Source organism: Amblyomma americanum, chromosome 3 (assembly GCF_052857255.1).
Source record: "Amblyomma americanum isolate KBUSLIRL-KWMA chromosome 3, ASM5285725v1, whole genome shotgun sequence".
Classification (NCBI taxonomy): domain Eukaryota; kingdom Metazoa; phylum Arthropoda; class Arachnida; order Ixodida; family Ixodidae; genus Amblyomma; species Amblyomma americanum.
Genome location: NC_135499.1, coordinates 669,045 through 696,775, shown reverse-complemented (window position 1 = coordinate 696,775; position 27,731 = coordinate 669,045). Strand labels below are relative to the sequence as shown.

General features: G+C 49.1%; 1 protein-coding gene across 3 annotated transcripts in view; it reads left to right on the top strand.

Moving 5' to 3' along the window:
• The window catches only part of LOC144124405 (alkaline phosphatase-like), a 257,620-nt gene that overhangs the window by 68,342 nt on the left and 161,547 nt on the right, over nucleotides 1-27,731 (top strand). For all 3 annotated transcript variants that reach the window (XM_077657033.1, XM_077657031.1, XM_077657032.1), the window contains one exon: nucleotides 3,717-4,051. In XM_077657033.1, coding sequence (XP_077513159.1) covers nucleotides 3,717-4,051 — 335 coding nt within the window. The remainder of the gene's footprint in view (nucleotides 1-3,716; nucleotides 4,052-27,731) is intronic.

Here is a 27,731-nt window from a genome sequence, read left to right as displayed (position 1 = left end):
TCTCCCTTTTCCTCAGCACCATTTCTAGAAACGTGTATTGTTCGTTAGAAATGTCTATAGTGTGTTGTATCGCCGTAATGTTGCGTTGCACAAAGGTAGCGATGAACGGGGTCGTGGCAGTCGTCACTGCGTTCGAGGGGAGAATCAATTCTTTATAGCCTGGTAATTTCGCCGGGCCGCTAGCTTCTTGAAGGGCTATCACGCCCAGTTGTATACCAAGGTGTTTGATGTGAAACTGCAGATTTCCCCGTTTGTTGCGGAACCCTCTGCAGTTCCATTGCCATACCTCAATTTGTGTGGGAGGGGCCGTGGTGGGATATGAAAGGGATGATCACGGGCAAGGTCGCGACTGGTGGCATTTCGTTACGGCTTGCCTCCAAGGCCGCGAGGCGCTTCACTACAACTGATGGGAAAAGGTAGCGATGTTTATAACCAGCTGGGTTACTTCCCTCGTAAGATTGTTAACTTTTTCCTCGAGACCGCTAAATTCGTTCACGAGGGCGTTCATTTCGGCTCTTATCTTCTCGGTAGCCTTAAGTTTGAGTGGCGGTTGCGGATTGTCCTCTAGGGACGCTTCCGCAGCGCGTTTCGTTCCGGAGCTCTCGTCGGAACTCCGCCGACCTTTTGAGGTTAATGTGGCTATCCGTTTCTATCGCATTACTGGTGGAGGGTATAGCGCTTAGCGCGGGAGAGGGGGGCCTGCGAGATACGTGGGGCATGGCTGTGGCGGGGGGTTGTGACAATTTAAACCGCCTTTTCATTTCGGCCATCTCTCTCTGCATTTGCGCAATGGTTTCGTCTCTGGACTTTATTTTGGCTAGGAGCTCCTTCTCGCGAGCCGTATAGTTTTGGGAGGCCGCATCCGGCCAGCTCACCTGCTTCTTCGAGCAGCTTCCGTTCCTGCTCCTGCTCGCACTCCTCCGTCTGTCCTTGTTTCACTGCCTCGAACTGGCACCCTGGCTGGACGATAACGGTGGGGAGGAGGTGGAACTGTTGCGGGAATGGCTGCCCGACGGTGGATCGACGATCGATTGCCGGCCTTGTCTCTAGAACGTGACTTGTGGCCGGACTGCTTGTCGCTTTCCTCATTTTTCTTCTTTTGTTGGCGGTTGTGTCTGGGGCGGCGGTCTACAAAGCGATGCTTGCAGTTCCTGCTGCCGGTGTTGTGGGCGCCTTTGCACACAATGCACTTTGGCATGCACGTGTGCTCTTCCCCCTCGGATTTATTTATTTATTTATTTATTTATTTATTTATTTATTTATTTATTTATTTATTTATTTATTTATTTATACATACTGCAGCGCAATTATATGCGCTATGGCAGGAGTGGGAAAACACAAAAATGCAAGGAAACAAAATGCAGCAAAATGTACAAAGTGAGCACTACAAAAAGTTAAAATCACAAATGAAATATCAAACAAGAAAGGAACTGTTAACGACAGGGTCAGGGTAAGAATACACAGCTATTACACAGCTATTACACAGCTATGGGGGAGGGTGTTCTTCGCCGCATCTGCGGCACAGTGGCGTCCTGGGTTTGTAGCAGACTTCCGCCCGATGACCGACTCTTCTGCAGTTGAAACAGGTTTCGACCTGCTCCCTGTACGGGTGCACGCGGAAAGGACGCTCCCAAGAGTAGACGGTGTCTGGAGCCTTCTTGGCGGCGGAAGTCACCAGGATGGACATTGATTGTCCGAGGCGGCGAGCATCCACCACTGTAATTTCGTTGTTGCGCTTCAGAAATCCCTGTCAGACCTCACCGGCTGTTCCGCCATCGTATGCATAATAAATGACGCCTCTCATGGAGTCGTCCGGCGCTGACACGTACGATGTCGCTTCGTAAGCTTTGTCGCCCATCTTGAGCAGTGTCAGGGTGCTGTACACCGAAGCCCTGAGCTTATTCGGTGTGCTAAAGGTAACTGTGTCGTTAACTGTGTTAACATGAAGACTGTCTTAATTCACCACCTTTTCAAGCGGTAGGTCGAACGCTACACAGGTAGCTACGAGAATGCTGCGCGGCGCGATGGTGCGCAACTCCATGTGTCGCGGCCTGACGACGACTTTTATAGTCGTTTGCTGGCAGACGTGGGAGTGGTGCCTGCCAACGCCGAGAAGGTGTATTTTTCCGAACAGCGGATTTGCTCTTGTTTTTACGAGGAACGCCGGTAGCGGTGCCGCGCTCCTTCCCCGGCGTCGCCGGCGCGTTCGTTGGGTCTGCGTTCCCATGAATGGCGTCCATCGCTCCGGGGCGCCGGTAGCGTTCTTGCAGGTTGGGAACGGTCTTCCACCCTCCTTCGGCAAACTGCGCCGGAGTAATGCCTTCGCCCTCTACGGCGTATTCCATGATGCGATCGTTCTGGGCGGTCCGCGTGGTTACAGGGGTCCCAGCGGCGCGGCACCGGCGTTCGGCCTAGCGCTAGGCCAAACGCGGTTCACCAAGTGTTGACACTTCAACCCCCGAAAGATGGGTAACCAGTGGTCGTACCTGGCGAAGTCCGGTATTAGTTGGCATGGAGCACCATTCCGATTCCTTCGCGCAATTCACAGGAGATAAAGCAATGACACGTCCAGGACTGAACGAACCCGCGAAGGGCGACGCGCGTCCCGAACCCCTCAGCGCCTTCTATGCCTCTCTCCGCAGCAGCTACATTTTCTCCCCTTCTTGTCTTCTTTCTCGCATGGCCGCCCTTCTTGTTTGTGTGTTGGTCTTTCTCTCTCGGCTAGAGGCTTTTATCCTTTCTTTCAGTGTCTGTGTCGGTGACATCGTCCCTCCATCCTCTCTCCCTGTTTCATCCTTTCTCTCTCCTGCCAATATCTCGTCTTTCTCTCGTGCGGCTTCATTCGATTACATTGAAAAGGCTCAATCCACGCGACTGCTCTAGATGATATCCGTATAGTCTCGCGGCGCAAAAGGTCAGTATCCTTGATACGCGTTGCACAGCTATCTGGAAATCGAGTAGGAGTTACACTCATTGAACGCAGCAAATTAGCAAACTCCAGAATCCAGGGGCGTGCCAACCGGTGCGCCATTGGATTAAACAGCGCAGTTGTGTGCTCCGATGCATTTCACCGCTAATATTCACTCCTACACAAGCTTGCAGGCACCACATTGTCGCCGAAAGTCGTCTGCTAGCATAATGTTGTTCGCTGTCACCACTTCCTACTTAAAGCATAACACTTCGTTTAGCCGATGTCTCCTGTGCATGATACGACACTCGAAACCTCACACAAGTGCCACGAAAAAAATCTCATTCTTCGTGCGAAGAAAGTTTTGAAGGTTTTTGCTGGGGCGTTAGAAACAACTTCTCGCACTGAAAATGTTGCCACAGATCTTTGTAGTGTTTGTTCGTTCTTTAAAGCTGCCGCTCTCAACCGTGCTCAATTTAAAGCTGATATTGAACTTTCGAGATAAAGCGTGCAAAGTTACTAGAACGTTCTGGAACAACGTAGAATCGGCTCTGCCTGGATGCAATGAATCGAGATAAACCTGGTCGCGTCTTGCATCCACAAACAGTGATAAAGCGGCGTGGCGGCAGCCCTAAATAATCAACCAAGGAACACTGCAAAGATTCGGGGCAATATTTTCAGTGCGCATGTGTTTGCTGAAGCCCGCCTTGGTGGGCTAGGCGCTAAGCAGCAGGATAAGTGTTTCGGATTACGCTGCTCGCTTTGCAAATGATTGACGGATCAGCTAGAAAGAAAGTTGTCTGCGCAGCCGACCGGGAGTTCTGGTTCGACCAAGGCGCGCAGAGCATTGAACAGCGCCTCAGGCAGAGGCCGAACACTCGCCGTGCCCGCCAGGTGGTGTTCTTCCTCGGGGACGGCATGGGTGTGTCGACGCTGACCGCGGCACGCATCTACAAGGGGCAGCGACTGCAGCGAAACAGCGGCGAAGAAGGAGCGCTGGCCTGGGACTCGTTCCCTCACGTGTCCCTGTCCAGGACGTACGGCCTGGACGTGCAGACGTCCGACTCGGCGAACACGGCCACCGCCTACCTGTCTGGCGTGAAGGCCAACTACGAGACGCTAGGAGTGGACTCCAGGGTCAAGGTAGGTCCGTGCATCCTTCTTTCGAAATGAAGAAAAAAAAAAGGAAGCGAGGAAATGAAGCGCGCACCAGCAACGCGTCTACCGCCTATTCACGGAGCCAAGCTGCTGTTATCCGGCAGCTTGCAGCGTCCACTGGCGATGATCGCTTGTGTGCATTTAGGGATCCCCACTAACGCCTGGAAGCTGACTACGAGATGCTATGAGTGAACCCCTCGTTCAAGGCACCACCGGGGGCAAAAGTGACGGACCCCCCTCCAAGTGCCGGCCCACGCCACTCTGCGTGGCGACGCCACCTGACAACACGCTGGTGTCGAGACCTGCGCAGTGGGCCCGTTTCGACAGCAGAAGTGCTTTGTCAGGTGGCGCATATATACAGAGTGGCACGGGACGGAACTCGGAGAGGGGTCCGTCACTTTTGAGCTTAGAAAATGAGGCGAGGCCATAACGCACCCAGGGTACGCCGGTAACGCGTCTATACCAGTTCACGGAGCCACGCTGCTGTCAATCGGCAGCTTCCAGCGTAGACTGGTCATGACCGCCTCTGGGAACATAGGACCCGCACTAATGCTTCACTGTTCTCTATCGCTTCGAAACTCTTCACCGCGTACCGCGGCATCAACCCATAGCGACGTATCGCCCGCCCATGTCTGCTTTCAGCAGGGAGACGGGTGCCACACCGCCTTCCCCATGTCCGAAATTGCCTCATTCACTTATGTAAAGAGCCAACAAGAAGCGCGCAGACCTGGAGTATATATTATGTTAAATAACCAGAGCGCAGCTCATTCCTTGTGCTCGGGCATCTGGATGTCTCGGCGGCCCGTGTACTGTGCGATGTGAGTCCATCACGTTAAAGAACCCCAGGTGGCTTAAATTTCAGGAGCCCTTCACTACGGCGTCCCTCATAGCCTGAGTAGCTCTGGGACGCTAAACCCCTCAAAAAACTGAACGAAAGAGGAGCGAAGCGGATCCGTTACAAAAATGCAGTAGTTCAATCAGTTGATTATGGCTGCAACATTCTTAAATATTTCAAAAGTAGGGTGAGGTGTACTTACTTGACATGTGCCCTTTTTATTTTATTTTTTATTTCGATATACTGTCAACCCCAACCGGGGTTTTTACAGGGGTGGGCGCACTTAAAAAAATACACAACTTCCAGATAAAACAGTTATAGAACAGTAAGCAGTTGTTGAATGAAAAGGATGGGTATAGTTAAAGCAAGACAAGAACAAACAAATTCGAGGCAATCAGTTATACAGAACACAGTATATATCACCAACATTTTAACAATATTTAGTCAGTTTTGTGGCAATATACTCAGCTCGGCAAGTTCCAAGAATTTGAGGACTGTCGGCTGCATTAGAATCGAAGCGCCAAGTGCATTCCATTCGCGCACTGCTCACGGAAAAAAGGAAAAAGAGAATGTGTTATTGCAGCAAAAAAATTCCTCAAGTGTGAGAAAGTGTTTGTGGCGCGTGATTCTGGAGTGGCGTATATTGACGAAGTCTTCAGAGTTAAGCTTAAATGAATTGTGCAGAAGTGTGCATAGGAATTTCAAGCGGCGCAGTTTCGATGGGATAGATAAAGGCTGAAGTCCTGCGCGATGCAAAAGTTCAGTAGGTAAATCTGTGCGTCTGTACTGGTTATAGATAAATCGCGCAGCTTTTCGCTGCACACTTTCCAGTGCGGCTACGCTAGTGCCTGTATAAGGGAACCGTGTAATGTTAGCATATTCTAATACCGGCCGTATAAGCGTTGTGTACGCCAGAAGCTTCATTTCGGGAATCGAGTTTTTCAAGGCACGTTTGAGGAAAAACAGCTTGTTCATTGCCTTATTTGCTACATACTGAACGTGCGTTGTGCAGTTCAGGTCGGATGAGATAAGGATGCCCAGATATCGGTATTCCGTAACAGATCGTAGCGGAGAGCAGCAGCAATGTTTCATAGTGCTTAACGATCGATGGAATGACATTCCACACTTCAGCGCTGATAAGCGGTTCTTTTCGACCTCCGTATGCATTGCGTCCGGTACGGGGCTCGATACTACACACATCACTGAAGCCAACAGCCGCCGAAGTGAAGGAACATGGAGGATGTTTTTCTTCGTTGGAGTCATTGGAGGCCACTCTCACCGCTATGGGCGACGGTGGCGCTGGTGAACACTCTCAAGGTTCGTTTACGCTGCATATAAATACCTCCGAAAGCAGAAGATTCGAGAGATATCGCCGTTTCTCAGCTCGTAGAGCACCGGACGGGAAACCAGGAAGTCGTGGGTTGGGATCCCACCGGCGCGCATGTGGTTCTTTTTCTTGTGCTTTCTAATCATTTATCCTTAAAATGATCACCCAGTGAATCTCTTTGACGAACACAACAAATTTAAAAAGGAGAAACATCCCCTATGCTTTTGGTTACGGTGTCTGTTGGCTTCCGCCATGCGTGTCCATCTTTTCCCTCCCTTTGCTCAAACGCGTGTTATAGGCAGACTGTGGCTGACGGGAAAAGAAAAACGCCCGCGCACACTGCGTGATGTCAGTGAACCCCAGGAGCCCTGCAGTACGGCGTCGGCTCACATGCAGCCTTCAGAAGTAAAAGCCCGCACACCATATATATATATATACCATACAAAAGCATACCATGCTGCACCACACCGCGCCGCGACCTGGCCATGCCTTACCGCGCCTACCGCAGGATAATGCGTAACCAAGCATTCCACGACAGTTCATGGAGTATGTTTTCCATTCTCCCATATTTAATTCCTTGGATTTTCGTTCAATATTAACCACCGCTATCAGAGCTGTCGACACCATTTGCTAATGAAACTCAACGGCTTCATTTTACACATTCTTTGCAAGCAGTACGAGTTACAAATAAATTATTAACTGCTCTTTTCTCGATTTGTGCAAAGTTTTGACAAGTTAATCATACGCGTCACTGCTTAAAATTTAACCACTAAACCTGAATTCTAAAGATTTCATCAGGGTTGCATAGAAAAGGAACCAGCGAAAATAGACGCAAGACGGCGTTGTGGTGTGTGCCTCCTTTGTTCTTGTCTTGCGTCTATTTTCGCTGGTTCCTTTTCTATGCAATATGAACCAACTAGCCCAGCAATTTGCACTCCTGAACTCATCAGGGTTCAACCGTTCTTTAGTAACCACCACTTCCGACACATCTCTGGCAACGCTATAACTCCCCCTTAAATAAAGTAATAGACACTCTTAGCGGGGTGTACGCAGTGACTCTGTGGGTAACGAATATGCAGAATGCTACGTATGTCGCCACGTTTTCCGGGTGTACGCACGCTACAAACCATAACGTGCGCGAACTACGAGCACGTTGCGGGATGCGTTGACAAGACTGCAGCGCGCTGCTCGCCCACATTCTTTCATGCGATTCGAAAACGTGCAGACAATTTCTTGAGAAATCTGTTTTGATAGGTAAAAGGCAAGACATGACCACGCGATTAATAGTTGAAGCCGAAATGATAGATGCTTGAGGTGTGACGTGTGTCAAACCTGGCTTCCCGGCGTTGCCTTTGCGCGGCTGTCGCCGGCGTCCTGCGTTGGTCTATAATAATTGGTTTTTAGGGGAAAGGAAATGGCGCAGTATCTGTCTCATAAACCAGGTGTCCAACGATATATGAGACAGATACTGCGCCATTTCCTTTCCCCTAAAAACCAATTATTATAGACCAACGCAGGACGCCGGCGACAGCCGCGCAAAGGCAACGCCGGGAAGCCAGGTTTGACACACGTCACACCTCAAGCATCTGCGTTGGTCTCCCTCTTTCTCTTTTTCACGACTCAGCGGCAGACACATGTACGGCAGCACATCCGGAGCGCCGCTCCGGTTGCCGCTTCCGAACTGCCGCACCACTGCGAACAGGCACACATGGGCGCGACGCCAGCCTCGACGCGCCGGAAAAGCCGGTCCGATATGTCGCTGGCGATTTCTCGCGGGTCAGCGCCTTTTGGGGGTCGTCGCAATGTCGTGGAAGCAAGAACTGTACAGAAATTTCAGCTGGCTGCGCCGACAAGCGCACCACGCAAAAAAAAAAAGCCATACCTGGACAGCTTCCGAAACGCGCGCGCCGCCGCCTACGCTCATGAAGAGAATGCCCGCAGACCACGCACGCCCGGCGGCCGGCCGGCCGGCCCTAGCGATTCCCTAGGCACTCTAGGGACAGGCCGAGAGAGGCGCGGCTTCCCCACATCCGGTTGAGAACGAGGGCGAAGCGAAAAAACGTCACGCAGGCACGCATCCCACCGACCAATCGGCGTTTCCAGCCCACCGACCCGCAAACGCTTCTATCGAGGCAGCCTAGGGAGGGAGGTGGGGGCCTTGGTTAGCGCTGCCTGCGCCGGTCACAGCAGGTGTGGGCGCGTATCCGCTTGGGATCCCGTAACAGGGAAACGACCATTGACTACTGCTTAATGTTGCAGGGGACGTATAGCAAGCTCGCAGTAATGGAAATAGACGAAGAGGGGAAGTACAGCCCCGGAAGTGATCATAAGCGTATTAGTCTACAGTTGGGAGCCCTGATCAAAAGAGGAATGCAGGGGAGTCATGAAGAGTACGCAAAATTAAATGACGAACAAATAGCGCAAATAGCGGCCGACATAGAGGAAGCAATAGAGAAACATCCCATGGAAAAGAGGGATATAATAAGTTAAAACTCCTCATTAGTACAAATATAAAAGAAGTAAAACAAGTAAACCGCTGGAGAGGAAAGAGGAAGCCACGAAGTTGGTGGAATAAGGAAATTAGGGAGGCCATCGAACAACGACGGTTGGCATCACGGGAACACAGAGAAGCAAAGAGGGCGCAGTTATCCGAAGAGGAAATAGGCCAAAAATGGGAATCTTATCGACAAAACAAACAACAAGTGCAGGTCCTCGTCCAGGCTAAAATAAAGCAGTCCTCTGATCGCTGGCTGTCTGAAGTGCGCGATGCTACTAAAGGGGGGCCAAGAAAATTCAGGAACCATATAAGCTGGCTGGGTAAAGCGAATCACAAAAAGCAGGAACAGATTCACGATGCCGAGGGAAAATGTTTAGAGGGAGATGAAGCTGGGAACTACATTGAATCAGTTATAGCTGAGTCATTTAGGAAATATGATAGGGTAATCGCCCCAAATGAGGGAGTGACACAGGACAGCACAATAGGAAACAGCCTAGAGCTGACCAATCCTAACTGGAAAAAGGCGGAATCAAATATTCCAAAATGTACCTCCGCAGGGATAGACAAAATTTCAATCAAGCTAATTAATTAATTAGCCCCAAAAGGCAAGGAAACGCTGATAAAAGCATTGGAGGCAGTCATAACAAAATAAGGAAATTCCGCACAGCTGTAAACCGAGAAAAATGAATTTGGTTTATAAAGTGAAAGGCGATAAGATCAACATAAAATCCTTCCGGCCGATTACGATAACATCAGTTATATATAAGCTGGCGATGCAGGTGGTGAAATTAAAAATGCAGTCATGAGTAGAAAGTAATAGAATACTCGGAGAACTTCAGAACGGGTTAAGAAGTAGTAGGCGCTTAGATGATAGCCTTGTGACATTCCGTGTGTGCTACGAGGATCCACGTTCGACGGCGCGGCGTAGACGGAGACCCGTGACAGCGGCATCATCAATTACCCAGCCATGCTCTTTGAGTGACGACCAGAACAACCGGACCCGCCGCCGCCCCGGGGAAACAGGCTTTATCCTCCCCAATTTCCGGGCACATTCCAGGACAAGGGAGCTGTCAGCGATCCAGAGCGCGCCGTACCACAGCCGACGCTATGCGCTACCGCGAAGACAACATTCTTTCCCTCTGACTCAACACGTGAAGGGGGCGAGACCATAAGTGGTGTAGTATGTTTGTGCGCCCAAGTGAAAGCCCGAGCCTCCCCCCCCTTTGTCGTGGGCTATCGCCGGGAAGGCACCCACAGCTTCCCAGAAGGGCCGTGACGGACACCTGTCATGGCGGACAGGCAAGACTCGCCAAGAATGTGGAAAGACAGGCGCTAGTGAATTAGCTCCGAAGAGAGAGCCTGTGTATACTCTCACTTGAGAGAGAGTGGTGGCGTTTTTGTTGTTTATTTAGTTTGTATTGTTAACAGACTCTGGGTTCGAGGCTAAGCCCAACCCAAGGGGTGGTCCCCATCTCGCATGTTATTTTGGATTGGAGAATTGATGCTTTGGGCGGGCCACTGGAAATGACCGCCCTTAGTCCTTTGTTAATCAAGTGCTTAAAAGCACATGTAAACGGATGCAGTCCAGTCTGAGCTGGGGCTCCATGCTTAGCATGTAATGTGATGCTACTTAGGCACTAACCTGCCCGGTCGATGAGTAAAGAAGTGCAAAGTTTGTTCTGTTGTAAAATTATGCTCTGCTGTCATCATCTACAAGCTCGCCTCCTGTTCATCTTCCAAGCCGAACGACACTAGAGGAAGGGTTTGTGAACCATCCTCGAAGAAACGGACGACTATTGAAATTCTACTGCATACACGCTCAGGACGACATCGTTCGCGAAGAGGGCCTTCAGCGCCGAAGCCCGACGGCGTGCAGCTTCTGCCAGCAACCGCTCGAGCCCAACTCCGGAGCCACTCCATCACCCCCATGAAGTCGTCGGCACGTAAGCTCGGACGCCCCAGCCTCTGATGTATAACCTTAATCATGTGTAATTATTGAATATACCTGTTTGTTTAAACTGAGCCATACGGTGTCTCTTTGCCTCTCCGTCCCGTGTGGACCTGCGCATTATGGGGGTCATCACACTGGTGTCAGGAGTGGGGTCTCAAAAGCAAATGTCCTCTGAATGCTGTGACATTCATGACTTCAAAATTGTAATCAAAAGGGAATCACGGGACTGATTGTGGGACTTTTACCCCCATTTGAGAGGCTTGAGGCACTGGAGGGCTTGAAAAAAAAAATGACTGTATCTGAGGGAGCTCCCACTCCACAGCCGTCGCTCGGAGCAAGCATGCTGGCATTAGGAAGCGTCATTCCGACGTTTACGGGAGATAAGACAGGGGTTCCAATCTGCGATTTCTTTTCCATGCTAGAAGAGATTGGGAAAATGGGGGGATGGTCCGATGCTCAAATGCTGGGAATGGCGAGGTGTAAGATGGCAGGAGCTGCTCATGATTTTGCCTGGCGAGGCGAAAAAGTAAAATCCACAAAATCATTTGCGGAATTTAAGAAGCTCGCGTTTGAGCATTTCGACACTGAACCACGTCACGTGCGGGTACAGAGGTTCCGTGACGCCGGACAGATGGTAGGGGAGGACGTGCGAACATTTTTTTTTAAAAGAACGTCTTGCTGGGCAAGTTGGTACATCTTTGGATTACAGGCGCGAAAACAGACAGACCACAAGGTAGATAAACGGGACGGAGCGCCACTCACAACTGATTTATTCAAAGGCACGACAAACATATATATACCAGCTGACACGCAAGGAATACCATCATGTTCCAATCTGATATGACAGCGAACGCGTGAAAAAATCGTTCTCTGCCCTATACAACGATATGGACGTGTCGCTGACACACATGCTTCTTTTCTTAGCAATAAAGAATGCTTCGATTAATTCCCTGGCTTTTGTGTCTTTACTTCTTGATAAAATTCGCACACCAGAAAAACATGGCTCACAAGAGCGTGACGGGCAAGACCTTATATGCTTAGGCAAATTTGGCCCTTCCTTATTTTGCTCCACATTTCTTTCATGTTCCCTGATTCGCTCATTAACGCAGCGTCCAGTTTGCCCTATATAGGAGCGGCCGCACGAGAGGGGGATTTCATAGACCACACCTTCGGTGCACTTCATGAACGATCGCCCATGTTTGGTGCCACACCCTCTTTCATCATTTCGTTCTCTTTCAATGCGAGAACAAAGGCTTCCGAGCTTTTTTGGGGCTGAAAAGACAAGCGGCACACCATGCCTGCTCGCAACCTTTTTTCAAATTGTGGGATAACTTGTGCACATAGGGCACCACCACAGGTCGCACCACCTCTTCTCGAGGGACATCTTGGCCAGCTCTCACAGCCTTTCTTTTTTTTTTTTCTGTAGTAGGCTTTCTGCGACCGCCGTTACGAGCGAACCAGGGAACCCGGCTGAAGACAGCCTAGCCAATTGGTTTTGGAAACTTAGTTGCATCTTGTGAGAGCATGATTTTCTAATAGCGGATTCGAGGCAGAGTGTAGCAATCCCCCTTTTTATTAGCTTGGAGTGAGCAGAATCATATGGCAGAAGCCCCTTTTTTGCGCGCGGAGCATACGCCCAACAAACCTGTTCCTCACAAAAATCAAAACTAACATCTAAAAACTGTAAAACATTACCTTCAGGAACTTCACAAGTAAAACTTAAGCCATTTCCATTTTGTCTAAATAAGGATAACACATCACGCACACTTTCTTCGAAGTTTAAACTTCCGTCCTTGGTAAGAATGATTAAAAAGTCGTCCACATATCTGAACACTTTAAAAACTTTGCTGGCTGGTAAAACCTGGTTCAAAACTTGATCCATTTGGGAAAGAAAAATATTACACAAAACCGGTGCAACACAGGAGCCTATACATATGCCAGCTTTTTGCAGAAAACACTGCTCGTCAAAAGTTACGAAGGTAGACTGTAAATAAAACTGTAAAAGGGTTAAAAAGTCATCGATGGATACACCCGCAGTATTTTGAAAGGAAATAGGGTCTTTACTTTCAATACAATCTCTGACAGCAGTAAACAAGGCTTCGTGAGGAACAGAATAAAATAAATCCACAACATCTACCGAAAAGGCGCGTCCAACATCACGATGCGATTCAAAGAATTCACACACTTGATCGGACTTTTTGGTAAGAAAAGGGTCTTCTATATCAAGCTTACCCAACTTATCTAACAAGAACCGGCTAAGCAGCCTCTGCCATGACCCCTTTTCAGTAACGATAGTTCTAAAGGGCATACCTTGCTTGTGCGTTTTTACTGAAAAGAACACTTTTAATGCATTATTCTTGCATTTGGCAATCTGTTTGCTCAACCGGACTAAACCGAGCTGCTCACACAATGCAACAGCTCTGTTCTTAACTTTTGTCGCTTTCACTTTGACAGGCGAAAAATTCTTATCAATTGCCCGGGTTGCTCTTTCCGAGAAATTATTTTCCGATAAAACTACAAATCCACCTTCTTTATCTGCTTGTAAAAGCTTTAGGTTATTGTTCTTAAAGAAAGACACAATAGCTCGGGGTGAAGTTCCCTTATGACGAACAGGTGCCCGGTTACAGGATTTAAGCAGGCAGTCCACGCCCTCAAGTAGACACTTTTCATGCTCCTCTGGATTGGCCTTACTGGCGATTCGACGATTGATGGCTATCAGTTCTTGAGGCGGCACTTGTGGTTCCAGTCCAAACTTGGGCCCCTTTTGAAGCACTGATGACACTTCCTCAGGCAGATGAATGTCCCCCACAACCACTAAACCTCCCCCGCGGCTTCAGCGCCTAGCACGCGATACGTTAAGCAGGGAGGAGGAAGGAGACCAGCTAAGGAAGAAATACGCGGAGGATATACTTAAAGAGGAAATGACCGCTTTGTTCGTGGCTGGTCTGCAAGACCCCGTGCGCCGGTTCGTGCTCTCGCGCAAGCCGAGCAATTTCGACCAAGCCGTGGAGGCCGCATTGGATGAGGAACAAAATGAGGCGTTAACGACCGCCGCAGCGAGAGTACGCGTCATAGAGAGAGCGGTGCTCAACCCTGAGGTTGCTCTCTTGACAGAGCGGTTAGATCGCTTGGAACAGCTGCTAACTCAGCAGGTAGAACGCCAGGTTGAAGCGCGCGCTCAACAGCGCCCATTCGCTGGAAACCGGAGACCGCCACAAAGCTACAGGCGCGGTATGCGAGATTTTGAAGAAATCGTATGCTTCGCTTGCCAGGGTCGCGGACACATCGCCAGGTTCTGCCAAAACGTGCGCCGTGGGGAGCCACAAAGAGAAGCAGGCGAGACACGCCCTAAGCAAGCCTACAGCGGGGCTCCAGATACCGAGACAAAAAACTAGATAGTCCTCCCCAGCCTGAGGAGCGTGGGGAGGGAGCAGTGGATGATGAGGTGGTGGTAGTTTGTGTGGCCGACGAGGCATGCCCTGTTGTGCGTTGCAAGTTAAATGGTTGTTGCATGGAATTGTTGATAGATACGGGGTCAAAGGTAACATTGCTTAAGGAGAGCAGTTTTAACACGCTTGGAAGGAAGGGGGACCGCGAGGTGTTGGAAGCGTCTGGTGGCATGGCAACCAAATTTGTAGGCATAACGGGGGATCCTCTTGGCATAAGTGGACTCTACCGGTTACACTTCTCTCTCGGCGGAATTGCATTGGAGCGCCCCTGCTACGTATGCCCGGACACGGTGTCTCTGCCAAACGGAGTGTCAGGTATAATAGGGCAGGATTTTTTGAGAAAAGGGAAGGTAGTAGTCTCATTCTCTGAGGAAGAGGTTAATGCGGGCGGCTCAAAAGTTCCGTTTTTGAACAGGAGAGGGGCTGAGATTCGCATTACCGATATTGACACCCGTCAAACAGTGGGATCATTGGAGAAGGTATATTCGCGGGTTGCCGTCAGGCTGGTCGATGAGGCGGTCGTCCTTCCTTGGTCGGAGCACATTTTGTACGCGTTTGTGCCTTCAGATGTAGAGAGCGGCGCCGTGGGAGTGCTTGAGCCGGTCGACTCTCTCAGCAATGGCCTGAAGGCAGCCGCGTGCCTCGTGACAGTTAATGACGCCCACAGAGTGCCCCTACGGGTGGTTAACTGTAGCCAGCAGCCACTGAGCCTTCCCAAGAACAAAACATTGGCTTTCTTCACCTCTGCGATAGAGCAACGTGAGCCCACCGATACGGTACTCGCAACTGTAGAGCATGCTAGTCCTTCGGCTGCTCCAAAGGTGTCGTTCGATCTTTCTCACGTAAAATCCAGGGAGAGGGAGGCTCTGGCTGGTTTGCTGAACGACTACTCGGAGGTATTCGCCGCGTCCAACCTGGATTTGGGCTGCTGTGGCGTTATAAAGCACAGGATAGAAACCGGCACTTCATCGCCCGTTTACCAGCGTGCGTACAGGATTCCTTACTCCCAACGTGAGGAGATGGAGCGGCAGGTGCAGGACCTGATTGATCGCGGCATTGTCGAACACTCAAAGTCACCCTGGGGAGCACCAGCACTATTGGTGGAAAAGCCAGATGGCTCGTATCGATTGGTAGTGGACTACCGCAAACTAAATGCCGTAACTCGCATCGATCCATACCCCATCCCCAATATACAGGAGACGCTTTCTCAGCTGGGCTCTGCCAGGTACTTCACGGTAGTGGACATGGCGGCGGGATTCTGGCAGATAGCAATGGATCCGGCAGATGCCGAGAAAACGGCATTCAACACGCCCTCAGGGCACTATGAATGGAAAAGAATGCCGATGGGTCTGGCCAACAGCCCTGCTGTCTGGCAGAGAACCGCTGATGTTATCCTGGCAGGTCTTCTGGGGAGGCTGTGCTTCGTGTATATGGATGACATTATCATATACAGTGACAGTTTTGAGAACCATTTGCGCGATATTGAGCAGGTTTTGGTGCGACTAAGAGGAGCGGGTCTCAAGCTGAAGCCCTCTAAGTGCCAATTCCTCAAAAACGAGGTGAAATACCTCGGGCACGTTGTTTCAGCTGACGGCGTGCGACCGGACCCTGTGAAACTAAGGTGTGTCTCGGATTTTCCATCCCCGACTAGCGTCCGCCAGGTCCGGCAGTTTCTCGGCCTGATCGGTTACTACCGAAGGCACATAGAGGAGTTCGCCAAGCTCGCTAAGCCGCTCACCGCCTTAACAGCCAAAAATGTCGCCTTTCGCTGGGACGAAAACGCGGAGAATGCTTTTGGGGCCCTGAAAAGGAAGCTAATGAGTGCACCGCTGTTGCGCCACCCGGATTTTAATTTGCCCTTCGTTATGGCCACAGATGCGTCAAAGTTCGCAGTGGGTGCCGTGCTATCTCAGGTTATCGAGGGCAAAGAACATCCCGTTGCTTTTGCTAGCCGACAGCTGAGCCCCACAGAGCAAAAGTACGGAGCTACGGAAAGGGAGTGCCTCGCCGTTGTCTGGGCAGTAAAGCACTTCAGATGCTACCTTTACGGCCGCAAATTCAAGCTAGTCACAGACTGCCATCCTCTGAAATGGGTGATGAGTGTCAGGGACCCTAGCTCGCGACTCGCTAGATGGAATCTACACCTGCAGGAATACTGCTTTGAAGTTGAGCACAAGTCAGGAAAGACGCATCTGAATGCTGATGCACTCAGCCGCACAGCTGCCGTGGCAGCTATAGATGAGTTTGTCCCCGTAGTCGACCCCGCCGAATTACGCACAGAGCAGTGCAAAGATCCGGACCTGAAGCGAATAATCGAAAGCTTAGAGGACGCACCGTCTCACCCCGAACAGCTAGGTTATTTCATTGGCAAAGACGGCACCCTGTGTCGGCGCACGAGGCCAACCAGGAAAGGGAGACCAGAGAAAACCGCTTGGGAGAGAGTCGTCATACCTCGGTCGTGGACAGAAAGGGTTCTTCGCGCGTTTCACGATGCGCCATGCGCCGGTCATTTTGGCGTAGCGAAGACACGCAGGCGTGTGGAGCGTTTGTACTTTTGGAGTGGCATGCGACAGGATGTTAGAGACTACTGTGCGAAGTGTCATTCCTGTCTCGAAAGAAAAACGCCCAAGGGACGAAGACCAGCTCCAATTCAGCCGTTCCCTGAGGTTTCGGCTCCCTTCGAGCGGACAGGTATGGACATAATGGGCCCATTGCCCACGACCACTTCCGGAAACAAGTACATTTTAGTATTTGTCGATCACCTTTCAAAATACGCGGAAGCGGTAGCACTCCCAGATCAGAAGGCAGACACGGTTGCAAGAGCATTTGTCGAACAGATCGTGCTCCGACATGGACCCCCGAGGCAACTCTTGACAGATCGGGGAACGAACTTCGTGTCGCAGCTAATGAGGAGAGTTTGCGAGCTGCTTAAGATCGCTAAGAAGCAGACAACACCGTACCATCCGGCTTGCAACGGCGCGGTGGAGCGACTGAACCAAACCGTGGCCGGGTTCCTGTCGCATTTTGTTTCGCGCGACCAGCGGGACTGGGACTTGTGGCTCCCGTATGCAATGTTTGCCTACAATTCCGCAGCACACGAGAGCACGGGCGAATCGCCATTCTTTCTTCTCTACGGCCGAGACCCGGACCAGCCTAGTGAAGTGCCAGAGGGCCCCCGTCGTGTCCCATACGCTTCACTGGACGACTATAAGGTTGAGCTAGAATCGCGCTTGCAAGTGGCGAGGGACATCGCAAAGGAGTCCTTAATGAAAGCGGCGAAGCGCAGGAAGGAGGTGCACGATCGCAGTGCTAGAGACGCGCCGTTTAATGTGGGGGACAGCGTGTACATTGAAAACTGCCAAAGGCAGATTGGGCTAGCTCGTAAGTTCCAGACGAAGTGGAGAGGACCGTGCGAGGTTGTCGAGAAGCTTTCTCCGGTAAACTTCAGAGTCCAAGACGTGAACCGGCGCTTGATAAGGATACACGCAAATCGCCTCAAGTCGGCACCGGTTCAGTATTCACGAAATGAGGAAAGGGAAAGCGCGGATTTTGATGGGGACAGAAGTGAAGCGGAGCGCGCAGATAGTTCGCAAGAAACGCCCTCTCCTGCATTTGTTCGGCAGGCGCCAGAGGTGACGGCCAGAATGCCACCGGATTTACTTCATGCATTGCTAGAAGAAGAAGCGCGCGAGGTTGCCGCGCAGATAACGCCAGGAGAGGCTCCTGCCACGAGCCCTCGCGAGTCCCAAAGCAGACAAAGGGGCACAGACTTACTTAGTATGACTCATGAAGGCCGATATCCGCTGCGAAATCGGAAAGCTAAGTCGGACTAATGGCGTAAACAGAGCGGAGTTTTGAACTGGTTAGAATTGTGTAATGCCACAGCTCATAACATTGCTATGTGCTTATGTGTTAAGTTATCGGAGTTGGTAGTTAAACCTTTCTGCCATTAAGTAACACCTTCACAGGAGAGCATGCGGAGCGCATGCAGAACCTGCCCTACTTCCTTTCGTTATCTATATTTTTGTCTGTGCCGTGATCGTGCTAGAAGTGGGAGCTCCTTTGTAACTGTGGTAAATTTATTTCGTCCAGTTTGGACTAGAAAGAAGAGGCTTGGGTGCTGAGTTTCATGTTTATCTGTAAAAGAAGATCAGTGCTGCCCCTGGAGACGCCAGTATTGACAGCGGAGGCATATGGTGTTGTGCAGTGGTGTTGAGTGCAGCGAAAAGTGTTTTGTCGGACGCACTGTGCGAGGCGATTCAGAAAGACAAGGGGAGCTGCGTGGACTCAAATGTTCGGAGAACATTCTTCTGGAGGGTGAGCGAGTGTGACATTCCGTGTGTGCTACGAGGATCCACGTTCGACGGCGCGGCGTAGACGGAGACCCGTGACAGCGGCATCATCAATTACCCAGCCATGCTCTTTGAGTGACGACCAGAACAACCGGACCCGCCGCCGCCCCGGGGAAACAGGCTTTATCCTCCCCAATTTCCGGGCACATTCCAGGACAAGGGAGCTGTCAGCGATCCAGAGCGCGCCGTACCACAGCCGACGCTATGCGCTACCGCGAAGACAACATTCTTTCCCTCTGACTCAACACGTGAAGGGGGCGAGACCATAAGTGGTGTAGTATGTTTGTGCGCCCAAGTGAAAGCCCGAGCCTCCCCCCCCCCCCCCTTTGTCGTGGGCTATCGCCGGGAAGGCACCCACAGCTTCCCAGAAGGGCCGTGACGGACACCTGTCATGGCGGACAGGCAAGACTCGCCAAGAATGTGGAAAGACAGGCGCTAGTGAATTAGCTCCGAAGAGAGAGCCTGTGTATACTCTCACTTGAGAGAGAGTGGTGGCGTTTTTGTTGTTTATTTAGTTTGTATTGTTAACAGACTCTGGGTTCGAGGCTAAGCCCAACCCAAGGGGTGGTCCCCATCTCGCATGTTATTTTGGATTGGAGAATTGATGCTTTGGGCGGGCCACTGGAAATGACCGCCCTTAGTCCTTTGTTAATCAAGTGCTTAAAAGCACATGTAAACGGATGCAGTCCAGTCTGAGCTGGGGCACCATGCTTAGCATGTAATGTGATGCTACTTAGGCACTAACCTGCCCGGTCGATGAGTAAAGAAGTGCAAAGTTTGTTCTGTTGTAAAATTATGCTCTGCTGTCATCATCTACAAGCTCGCCTCCTGTTCATCTTCCAAGCCGAACGACACTAGAGGAAGGGTTTGTGAACCATCCTCGAAGAAACGGACGACTATTGAAATTCTACTGCAAGCACGCTCAGGACGACATCGTTCGCGAAGAGGGCCTTCAGCGCCGAAGCCCGACGGCGTGCAGCTTCTGCCAGCAACCGCTCGAGCCCAACTCCGGAGCCGCTCCATCGCCCCCATGAAGTCGTCGGCACGTAAGCTCGGACGCCCCAGCCTCTGATGTATAACCTTAATCATGTGTAATTATTGAATATACCTGTTTGTTTAAACTGAGCCATACGGTGTCTGTTTGCCTCTCCGTCCCGTGTGGACCTGCGCATTATGGGGGTCATCACAGCCTGTTCGTACTTACCCAATGCATAGAAATAGCTAAGGCGGAAAACAGACCTCTGTATTTAGCCTTCGTGGACATAAGCGGTGCATACGACAACGTGAACAGGGAACTCCTGTGGAACATATTAAAAGATGAAGGTATCGGTCATGAGGTAATTGATTTTTTTACAGGAAATATATCGAGAAAAAAAGTTGAAATTACATGGAAAGCACATAAGAGTACGACAACTGTCGAGATACACAAAAGATTAAGGCAAGGTTGTCCTCTATCACCGCTGCTGCTCATGCTTTATACGATACGTATGGAAAGAAGGCTACAAGTAAGCAGTCTAGGTTAAAATCTGTCTTACAAATTAGGTGGAAAGATTGTTGAGCAACGACTACCAGGTTTAATGTATGCGAACGATATTGTACTGTTAGCAGATAGCCAGGGAGATTTCCAAACTTTGGCCAATTGCTGTGGAGACGAAGGAGACAGTCTAGGTTTCAGTTTTAGTGCAACTAAGACAGGTGCGATGATTTTCAACGGTACAACTGATCAGGAGCTTACAATACAAGGCCATGAAATACCCCGAATGGCCGAAAACAAATATCTCGAGGTATGGTGAACAAACAGCGGGAACAAAGACGAGCACAAAAGACAAGAAAGCGAACGACACGGCGCTGTGTCGTTCGCTTTCTTGTCTTTTGTGCTCGTCTTTGTTCGCGCTGTTTGTTCAAGTTGCTTAACCAACTAGCCCGCCAAAACGTGTTATCGAGGTATGGGATAACGAAGGGCAGATTTACACGGAAAAGCACGAACAGTCTCTCATAGCAAAAGGGAGAAGAGATACCGGCTTAATGAAACATGGGGCATTGTAGGGGTACAACAGGTATGAAGTACTGAGAGGTATTTTAAAAGGAATATTGGTGCCGGTGCATACATTCTGGAATTCGGTTCTGTGATTAAGGGCAGACGTACAGTCGTGATTAGAAGTAAATCAGAGAGGTGTTGAAAGATTAGCGCTAGGTGCCCACGTGAAAACCACAAACGAGGCAGTACAGGGAGATGGACTGGGCATCGTTTGAAGCACGCGAAGCTCAAAGTAAATTACCGTACGAAGAACGCCTGAAGAAATTGGACGATGACAGGTGGGCAGCTAAGCTATTTAGACACCTATACAGAAAGAACGTTGACTCACACTTCGGGAAAAGACCTAGGAAACTAACCAGTAAGTATGCCGGATACGAGGACGGAGAAAGAAAGAGCATTAAGCGAGAGGTTAATAACGCGGAAGGGTAAAAATTGGAAAGATTCTATGGAAAAGAAGCGCAGTGTAGGACTATAACCATACTGAAGAAATCAGATCAGGAACGAAGCGTTTCATGACAACTCAAGAGGCACTGCCCTACTCTATGAACCTAGGTCAGGAGGTATTAGAACGCCCAGCTATTAAAAGAAATGTAACGAATAAGATGGCACATGTGCTGTGTGTGGTAAATCTGTAGAAACAATAGAACATCTCATACTAAAATGTGATGGTATCTATCCGGATGTCGATGCAGGCACAGTCTCTCTTTCTGAGGCCTTAGGGTTTAGAGATGACAATAGTCATGTAAATAAATCTGCGGTGGAAATTGGCAAAATAGATTGGAAGATTGGTGGCTCAAGAGCAGAGAGGTGACATAAGGTTTAAAGTATAGGAAGACGTATTTAAAGAAAATAGCGAAATTTTGTAACTTACAACACAATTAAACAAAAATAAAGGGAAGAAAAGCTGAGCATGGTGGCAACTGCCATCACCCCGTATCAAAGGGGACGCTCCTACCTCCCATCTATCCATTGATCCGTCCTTGGTTAACGCTGCCTGCGCCGGTCACAGCACGTGTGGGCCCGCATCTTTCTTGATTTTTGTGCACGTTGCTTTCTCGACAAGCATGCAGTTGTGAGCACAATGGGCAAGAAGTGTTTCGTTCCACGTTGCACGACGGAATACAAAGGCTGTACCGAGAAAGTGTCTCTCTTTTCCGCGCCAAAAGATTAAGAACGCTTGAATCTTTGGCGTCGAGCTACCACAAGAAAAGATCGTGTCTTTCAAGCCAACGACCACGTGTCTGAAAAGCACTTCGAGCCCCAACTCATGACTAAGGAATGGACAGCGCAGCATAGAGGACATGTCCTGGTGAGTGTTCCACGAAAGGCTTCATTGGCGAGTAATGCTGTGCCAACAATATTTCCCGGTTGGCCGCTGTGCCTATCGAAATCACTGAAAACAAGAAAGCGGCCCGCGGAAAGACAAGCTTTCCCTTCGTCGAAAAAACGAGTCCCACCATCAATTTACAGTAACCAGTAAGAGGCCTCATGCAGTAAAGATAGTGATCTCGTTAAAGGAAGCCCGTGTTAAACATTCGCGAATGCATTCGACAAAGACGTAGATGTGACGGAAGGCCTAACTTCTGAATTAATGCCACAGCCTGTTGGTCCATACTCATCACTGGAAACTACATGCACCACTGTCTAAAGTATAATTTATTATTTAGTGGCCTTCATATGCCGCAAGCACATGAAGAGTACAACGTGTACGAAGTGCCGTGAAGGATTATTGGAAGAAAGGGTCTTTCATCAACAGCCGGAAAGCAGCCTTGTTCTGTGTAAAACTATAGGAGGCGTAAGGTTTCTGGCGACAGCCCGTCTGGTTCAGCTGCGTAGTCGGCCCGGGACGCCTGCAGCCGGGGTCACTGCACAGAGATATGCATCTTGATTCCCACGGCCGGTCCTCGCTTGGTTTATTGGATTCGAGACGGAGGATTCTGCTGCCGTTTGTAAACAACATTGTTGCCGGAAGATCGACCGTGCGGCACGGAGGCAGTTAGCGACCGCCAGAACCGAGCAGGGGTGGCTCACCCCTTCAACTGTGCCTGCTCGCCGGCGCCTCGCCCATTCGAACTTCCCGGAAGACGTGTCCGGCTTGACAGCGTGAGAACTGTCGTTCGGACGCGGAGACAACGCTCTCTCTGGTGGGGGAGATGGTCCAGCGGCACCCTCTCTCCGGCGAGACATGTGACGGGGGCGTGTCCCTATGTGAAGTGGTGTGTGTGTGACAAGCGATTGCGGGTCGGTAGGCTGGAAACGCTGATTTGCCCAAAAAAATGACGTCACGCCTGTAACGTCATGGTCACGTGACTTTTAATGACGTCATGTCCGGTTGGGGACACTTATTTTCCCTAGAGTTTTCTCGGAATTCCCCACGTTTGTGACAGCGTACGCGGGATAAAGAAGCGCATCTCTACCTCCACCCCACCCAGTTCGACCACTTTGCCGAGCGGGGTGCAGTTGAAGAACCCTTGCCTAAATGCTCCCGCCATTCACCCCCCGGCTCACCCCCCCCCCCCCCCCCCCCACGACACTTTCCGAACTCGGATGTTTTGTCCTTTTTTCTTTTTATTTTGTGTGTTTGTGTTTGCATGCACAGTGCACGTGTCTCTACTTAAGCTAACTGCGCCGTTGATTCCGCATTGACTATTCCTGCCGAAGAGGCTCCAGGGAAGTGCCCTGCCATGTCTGCGCTTTATTCTGTTTTTTTTTTTAACTCGTTTTGGCCAGGGGCACGCGAGTACACGCATCTCCGCGAATCCGCCACCGTCTGTTTCTGTACTCGCCGCCGCTCTGCCTTGAGGGGCGACCATTCTCTCCTCCCGCTCCTCGTTTTCCTTTTTTTCTTTCTCTTTTTTTTTCTGCACGCTCCCAGCGGCTTTTCGGTGGGCAGGGTGCGACAGCGCGTTTTTCTTTTTCTATTTATTACTCTTTCTCCCTTTTCTAGTATTTTTCTTTTCTGTCCATCTCCTTTCCAGCACCCGATTGCTTGTCGCTATTTTCATGTGGCGGACACGACTGCCAATTACAACTCCTCAAGTACGGGAGGAAGATCGCTGTAACTTCAGTCTTGAGAAAGGACAGCCTCTGTCCGAAACGTCGACTCAAAATAAATCTGTCTAAATGAAGCGTCTCTCAACTTTGCATATATATATATATATATATATATATATATATATATATATATATATATATATATATATATATATATATATATATATATATATATATATATATATATAGTTACCCTTGATGTAGTGTCTCTGCACTCAAACATAACGCATGATGATGGCATCGAGCTCTGGTCGCATCCTATGGAAAACACAAAAACGCTGATGCTCCTAGCAAAAGTACCATCGCTGCACTTACTGATCTGGTCCTCAAGCTCCACTTTTTTGAATTCTACAACTCCTTTTACCTACAAACGAGTGGTACCACTACGGGAACGAAAATGGCGCCAACCTATGCCAACATATACTTGCATAGCATTGAATCGGAGTTTATCCGCTCATACCCAACAAAAACGGCTTTTTACAAACGCTTCCTAGACAACATATTCCTGGTATGGACGAAAACAGAGGACCAATTCATCCAGTTTATTTCAGCATTTAACAACGTACATCCAAACATCTGTTTCACACACCCTTACTCCACCAGTCAAATTAATTTCTTGGACACCTCAATTCGAATGGAGAAGGGTACCTTAATCACCAGTGTCTATAGAAAGCCCACGGATAGGCAACATTACCTTCATTAGAAGAGCTGCCACCCACGCCACTGCAAAACTTCAATTCCATATTCCCAAGCCATCAGATTTAAACGGATCTGCTCACGACCAGAAGACTTTGAAGAAAATTCTAGCCGTATGCGGGAGGTTCTGAGGGACGAATGCTATCCGGCCTCCATTATTGATGATGCCGTTACGAAAGCGGAAGCAACAGATCGTAATGAAATGTTTGGGGATCCCCCATCAGCAACCGCAAAGGAACACCGCTCTAATCTCTTCTTAACCTTCGCAAACAACCTTCCAAATGTCAACAAAACTCTAAAAAAACATTTCAGCATAATCGAACAAAACGATCGACTGTCAAAAATTTTTCGAACAGTTCTACAGGTTACCTACAGACTACCAAAAAACATGCAGAATTATGTAGTTCACTCTACTGTCAATAAGTAAAAGCCTGTGGTTTGCCTACCTTGCAGGAAGAATCGCTGTCAAGTTTGCCAGCACATGCGGACAACACTAGCTTAAAGCACACACTCTAACTTCAAACACTCCATCCGTGAAAACTTGAACTGTGACAGTAGTAACGTAGTATGCATGCTCGAGTGTGGCGATTGTCAGATGCAATACATTGGCCAAACAGAGAATTCCTTCCGAATTAGATTCAACAACCACCACGCGCACACCAGATCTCTTTCTCTCCTCCCCCTGTCGAAACATCTTTCCCAGGAAGGTCACGAGTTTCACAAACTAAATGTTACGCTGCTACAGAGCGGCTTCCAAAATACCCGTGAGCGTGAGCAACGAGAGTCATACTTTATATATCAGTTTAATACTGTACAGGCCGGTATAAATGAAAACCCTGGTACTCTCTACACACTTCAGAGATCATAGTCCTAGCCCTACTGAAATTCACAGCACCCCGACTGCATCGCCTGAGGTCATGCCAATTTGCGTGCTTGCTTCCACATGCCGCCCTTCTCCTCTCCTGCCATTCTTTCTTGCTCATGACGAGAGAAAACAGATCTGAGAGCAAAGCATATTGCCTATTCCCCCCTCAAATTTTTATATTTCTTATATATTTTATTTATTTATTTTTCCTGCTTTGCAGATAATAGAGCGTGATGCTCCATATAGGGCAGTAACCCATTGAAATAACGCACACTTGGGCGATTTCGCGCCTTCGTTCCCCATTTTCTTTCTGTTACTCTCCCCTCTCTCAGTTTTTAGGAAGGAGCCCTCTTTTTGTCTCCGCGACGGAAGGCGGCCGGAGGCACCTGCGACGCATCTTCGCGTTTCGTAACTTTACTTAATTGAGGTCTCCTTCGTTTTAAAATTCCGCTCGTGGCGGGAGGCTTTCCGGAGCGAACGATGTCATACTGACGCCAAGTTTCCTCCGACACCCCCCCCCCCCCCTCCCCCCTCTACTTTTCCTGCGTCACGTATACGCGGTGTCAAGCAACATGCATGTGACTGAAACTGAAGCTCTGAAGAAGAGAAACTGAAAGTAAGAGAATTGAATTTGAAAATAAGAGAAGAGAAACTGAAACTGCCGCACAGTTCATTACCTGATGGACACAACAGTATCGCGTATTACTTAATGTCTTCATAAAACCACTGTTTGTTCGTATATAACATTAGCAGCATGAGCATATGTTTGCTATTATTGACACCCATGTAATGAACATGATTTACCAACTTAAGTAGTGTTGGTTCTGGTGTAACGCACGAATAATTTATAGACATGCCTTTGTGTATACACCAGAAATTAAATTGTGAAGCAAGCCTTGAAACTGCCTGTGCATTTCTCATAAAAAAAGGACAAAAAAATTATCTTGCTTTCATAGCATGCGTGTCATCTATATCAGATGTGATTGTAATCTTGAGCTATAACTTGAAATGACCCATGCTGGCTGCCATGAAAAATCACTTTTTTAATTGTTCAACAGACCTCATAACTCATTTATGTCACGAAAGGAATGAAATGCTTCACTTATGCCTCATTGCTTTGGTACAGTCATGGTTCAATATGCAATGTAAAATCTGATTCAGGAATATTTTTGTTACTTGTTGCACGGTTTGTTCCTGAAATTCAGCACATCCGCCAGTGTTGCGTTCCCGCGTGGTTTTCTTTTTTGTTAATTGAGTACAGGTGAATAGCCACCGGATTCTTCGCCCAGTGTGGGTATGTGCCATCTTTTGATAGGCTAACAACAACAGCAACATTGGCCACGCTATCACCTTCTGCAAGTTAGGTTCACGCAAGCTCCGCTTCAGTTGATCTGATCTTGCAACTAGTTGCTGATACGCAGGCTAACCCAGTCTTCTATTACGACCAAATTTACCCGTTCCATGCGAAACATATGCTCGCAAATATCCTAAATGGTCTTCTTTCTGAACACCTACACAATTTTCCTCATCATACTGTTCTCTCCACTGATGCATCCGGCAGCTGTGAGAAGGAGGCGATTGGGATATAATCGCAGGATCTGGCTTGGAGCTATTCCGTTCGTATCCCTGGTTATACTTCTAAATTCTTCGTAGAGTTTTTGGCTATTGGTTTGGTTCTCAAAATTCCCAGACATGTAGCACGGGTTCTTATTCTTGCAGACTGCCTTTCAGTTTTAGGCTCTCTCCAAAACTCCGGAAAATCTTTATTGAATCGGCCGCTTAGGTTTTTTGTTCCGTGCACAGTGCGTGAGATCCGCTTTGTTCGGTACCTGCAGGCATTCGGGTGTCTATTTTAACGAGGTGGCTGATTCATTGGCAAGGTCAGCTCTCAGCGCTCCCGTAATCTTAATCTATCCCGTCCCTCACCTCATTCTGTTGGAAACTTCACGTTTCCAGTGGTTCCAACATATTTCAGCCAGCTTGAGTGATCCGTTGCTCAATACCGTGGATTTTCACCACGTAAAGTACCCATGGGATGTCCGGTGGTATAAATCAAGGCGTTTTGAGGTGTCAATGACGCTTCTGCGATGCAGAATCCCTCACTTCAGTTTGTACTTACGCAGATAAGGGTTCCCTGCGACAAACCTTTGTGTCTCATGTGGGAAAGTTGAAACATTAGACCATTTTCTCCTCTCTTGCCGGCGGTTGTTCAAGGAAATCAGTATTTGGAGGTCCCTCTTCCAGTCTCTTCCAGTTCTTCTCTCGTTCGGTGTGAGCGCCAAGTAATTCCCGTTAAGCAGTGTTTGTGGCTACCTTCATGATTACATAAGTGCAACTGACCGGTTACCTTGTTAGCTGTATACAAAATTCTGTCTCATGTCCGAAATGCTTGGTTCTATTCCTGGTAATTCATATTTCTTAAATTTAATTGAAATTTTCTATCTTTATCTTGATTCAGTCTTCTACGCCGCCGCCTCACGTCTTTTTTCCCGTGCAAATACTTCATTGTCAAATCTCCACTGTACCTTGGCCAATCCCCCCACGTGGGTATGTGCCATATATACTGAGGTGAAGAAGAGTGTGGACTACAAACACTATCTG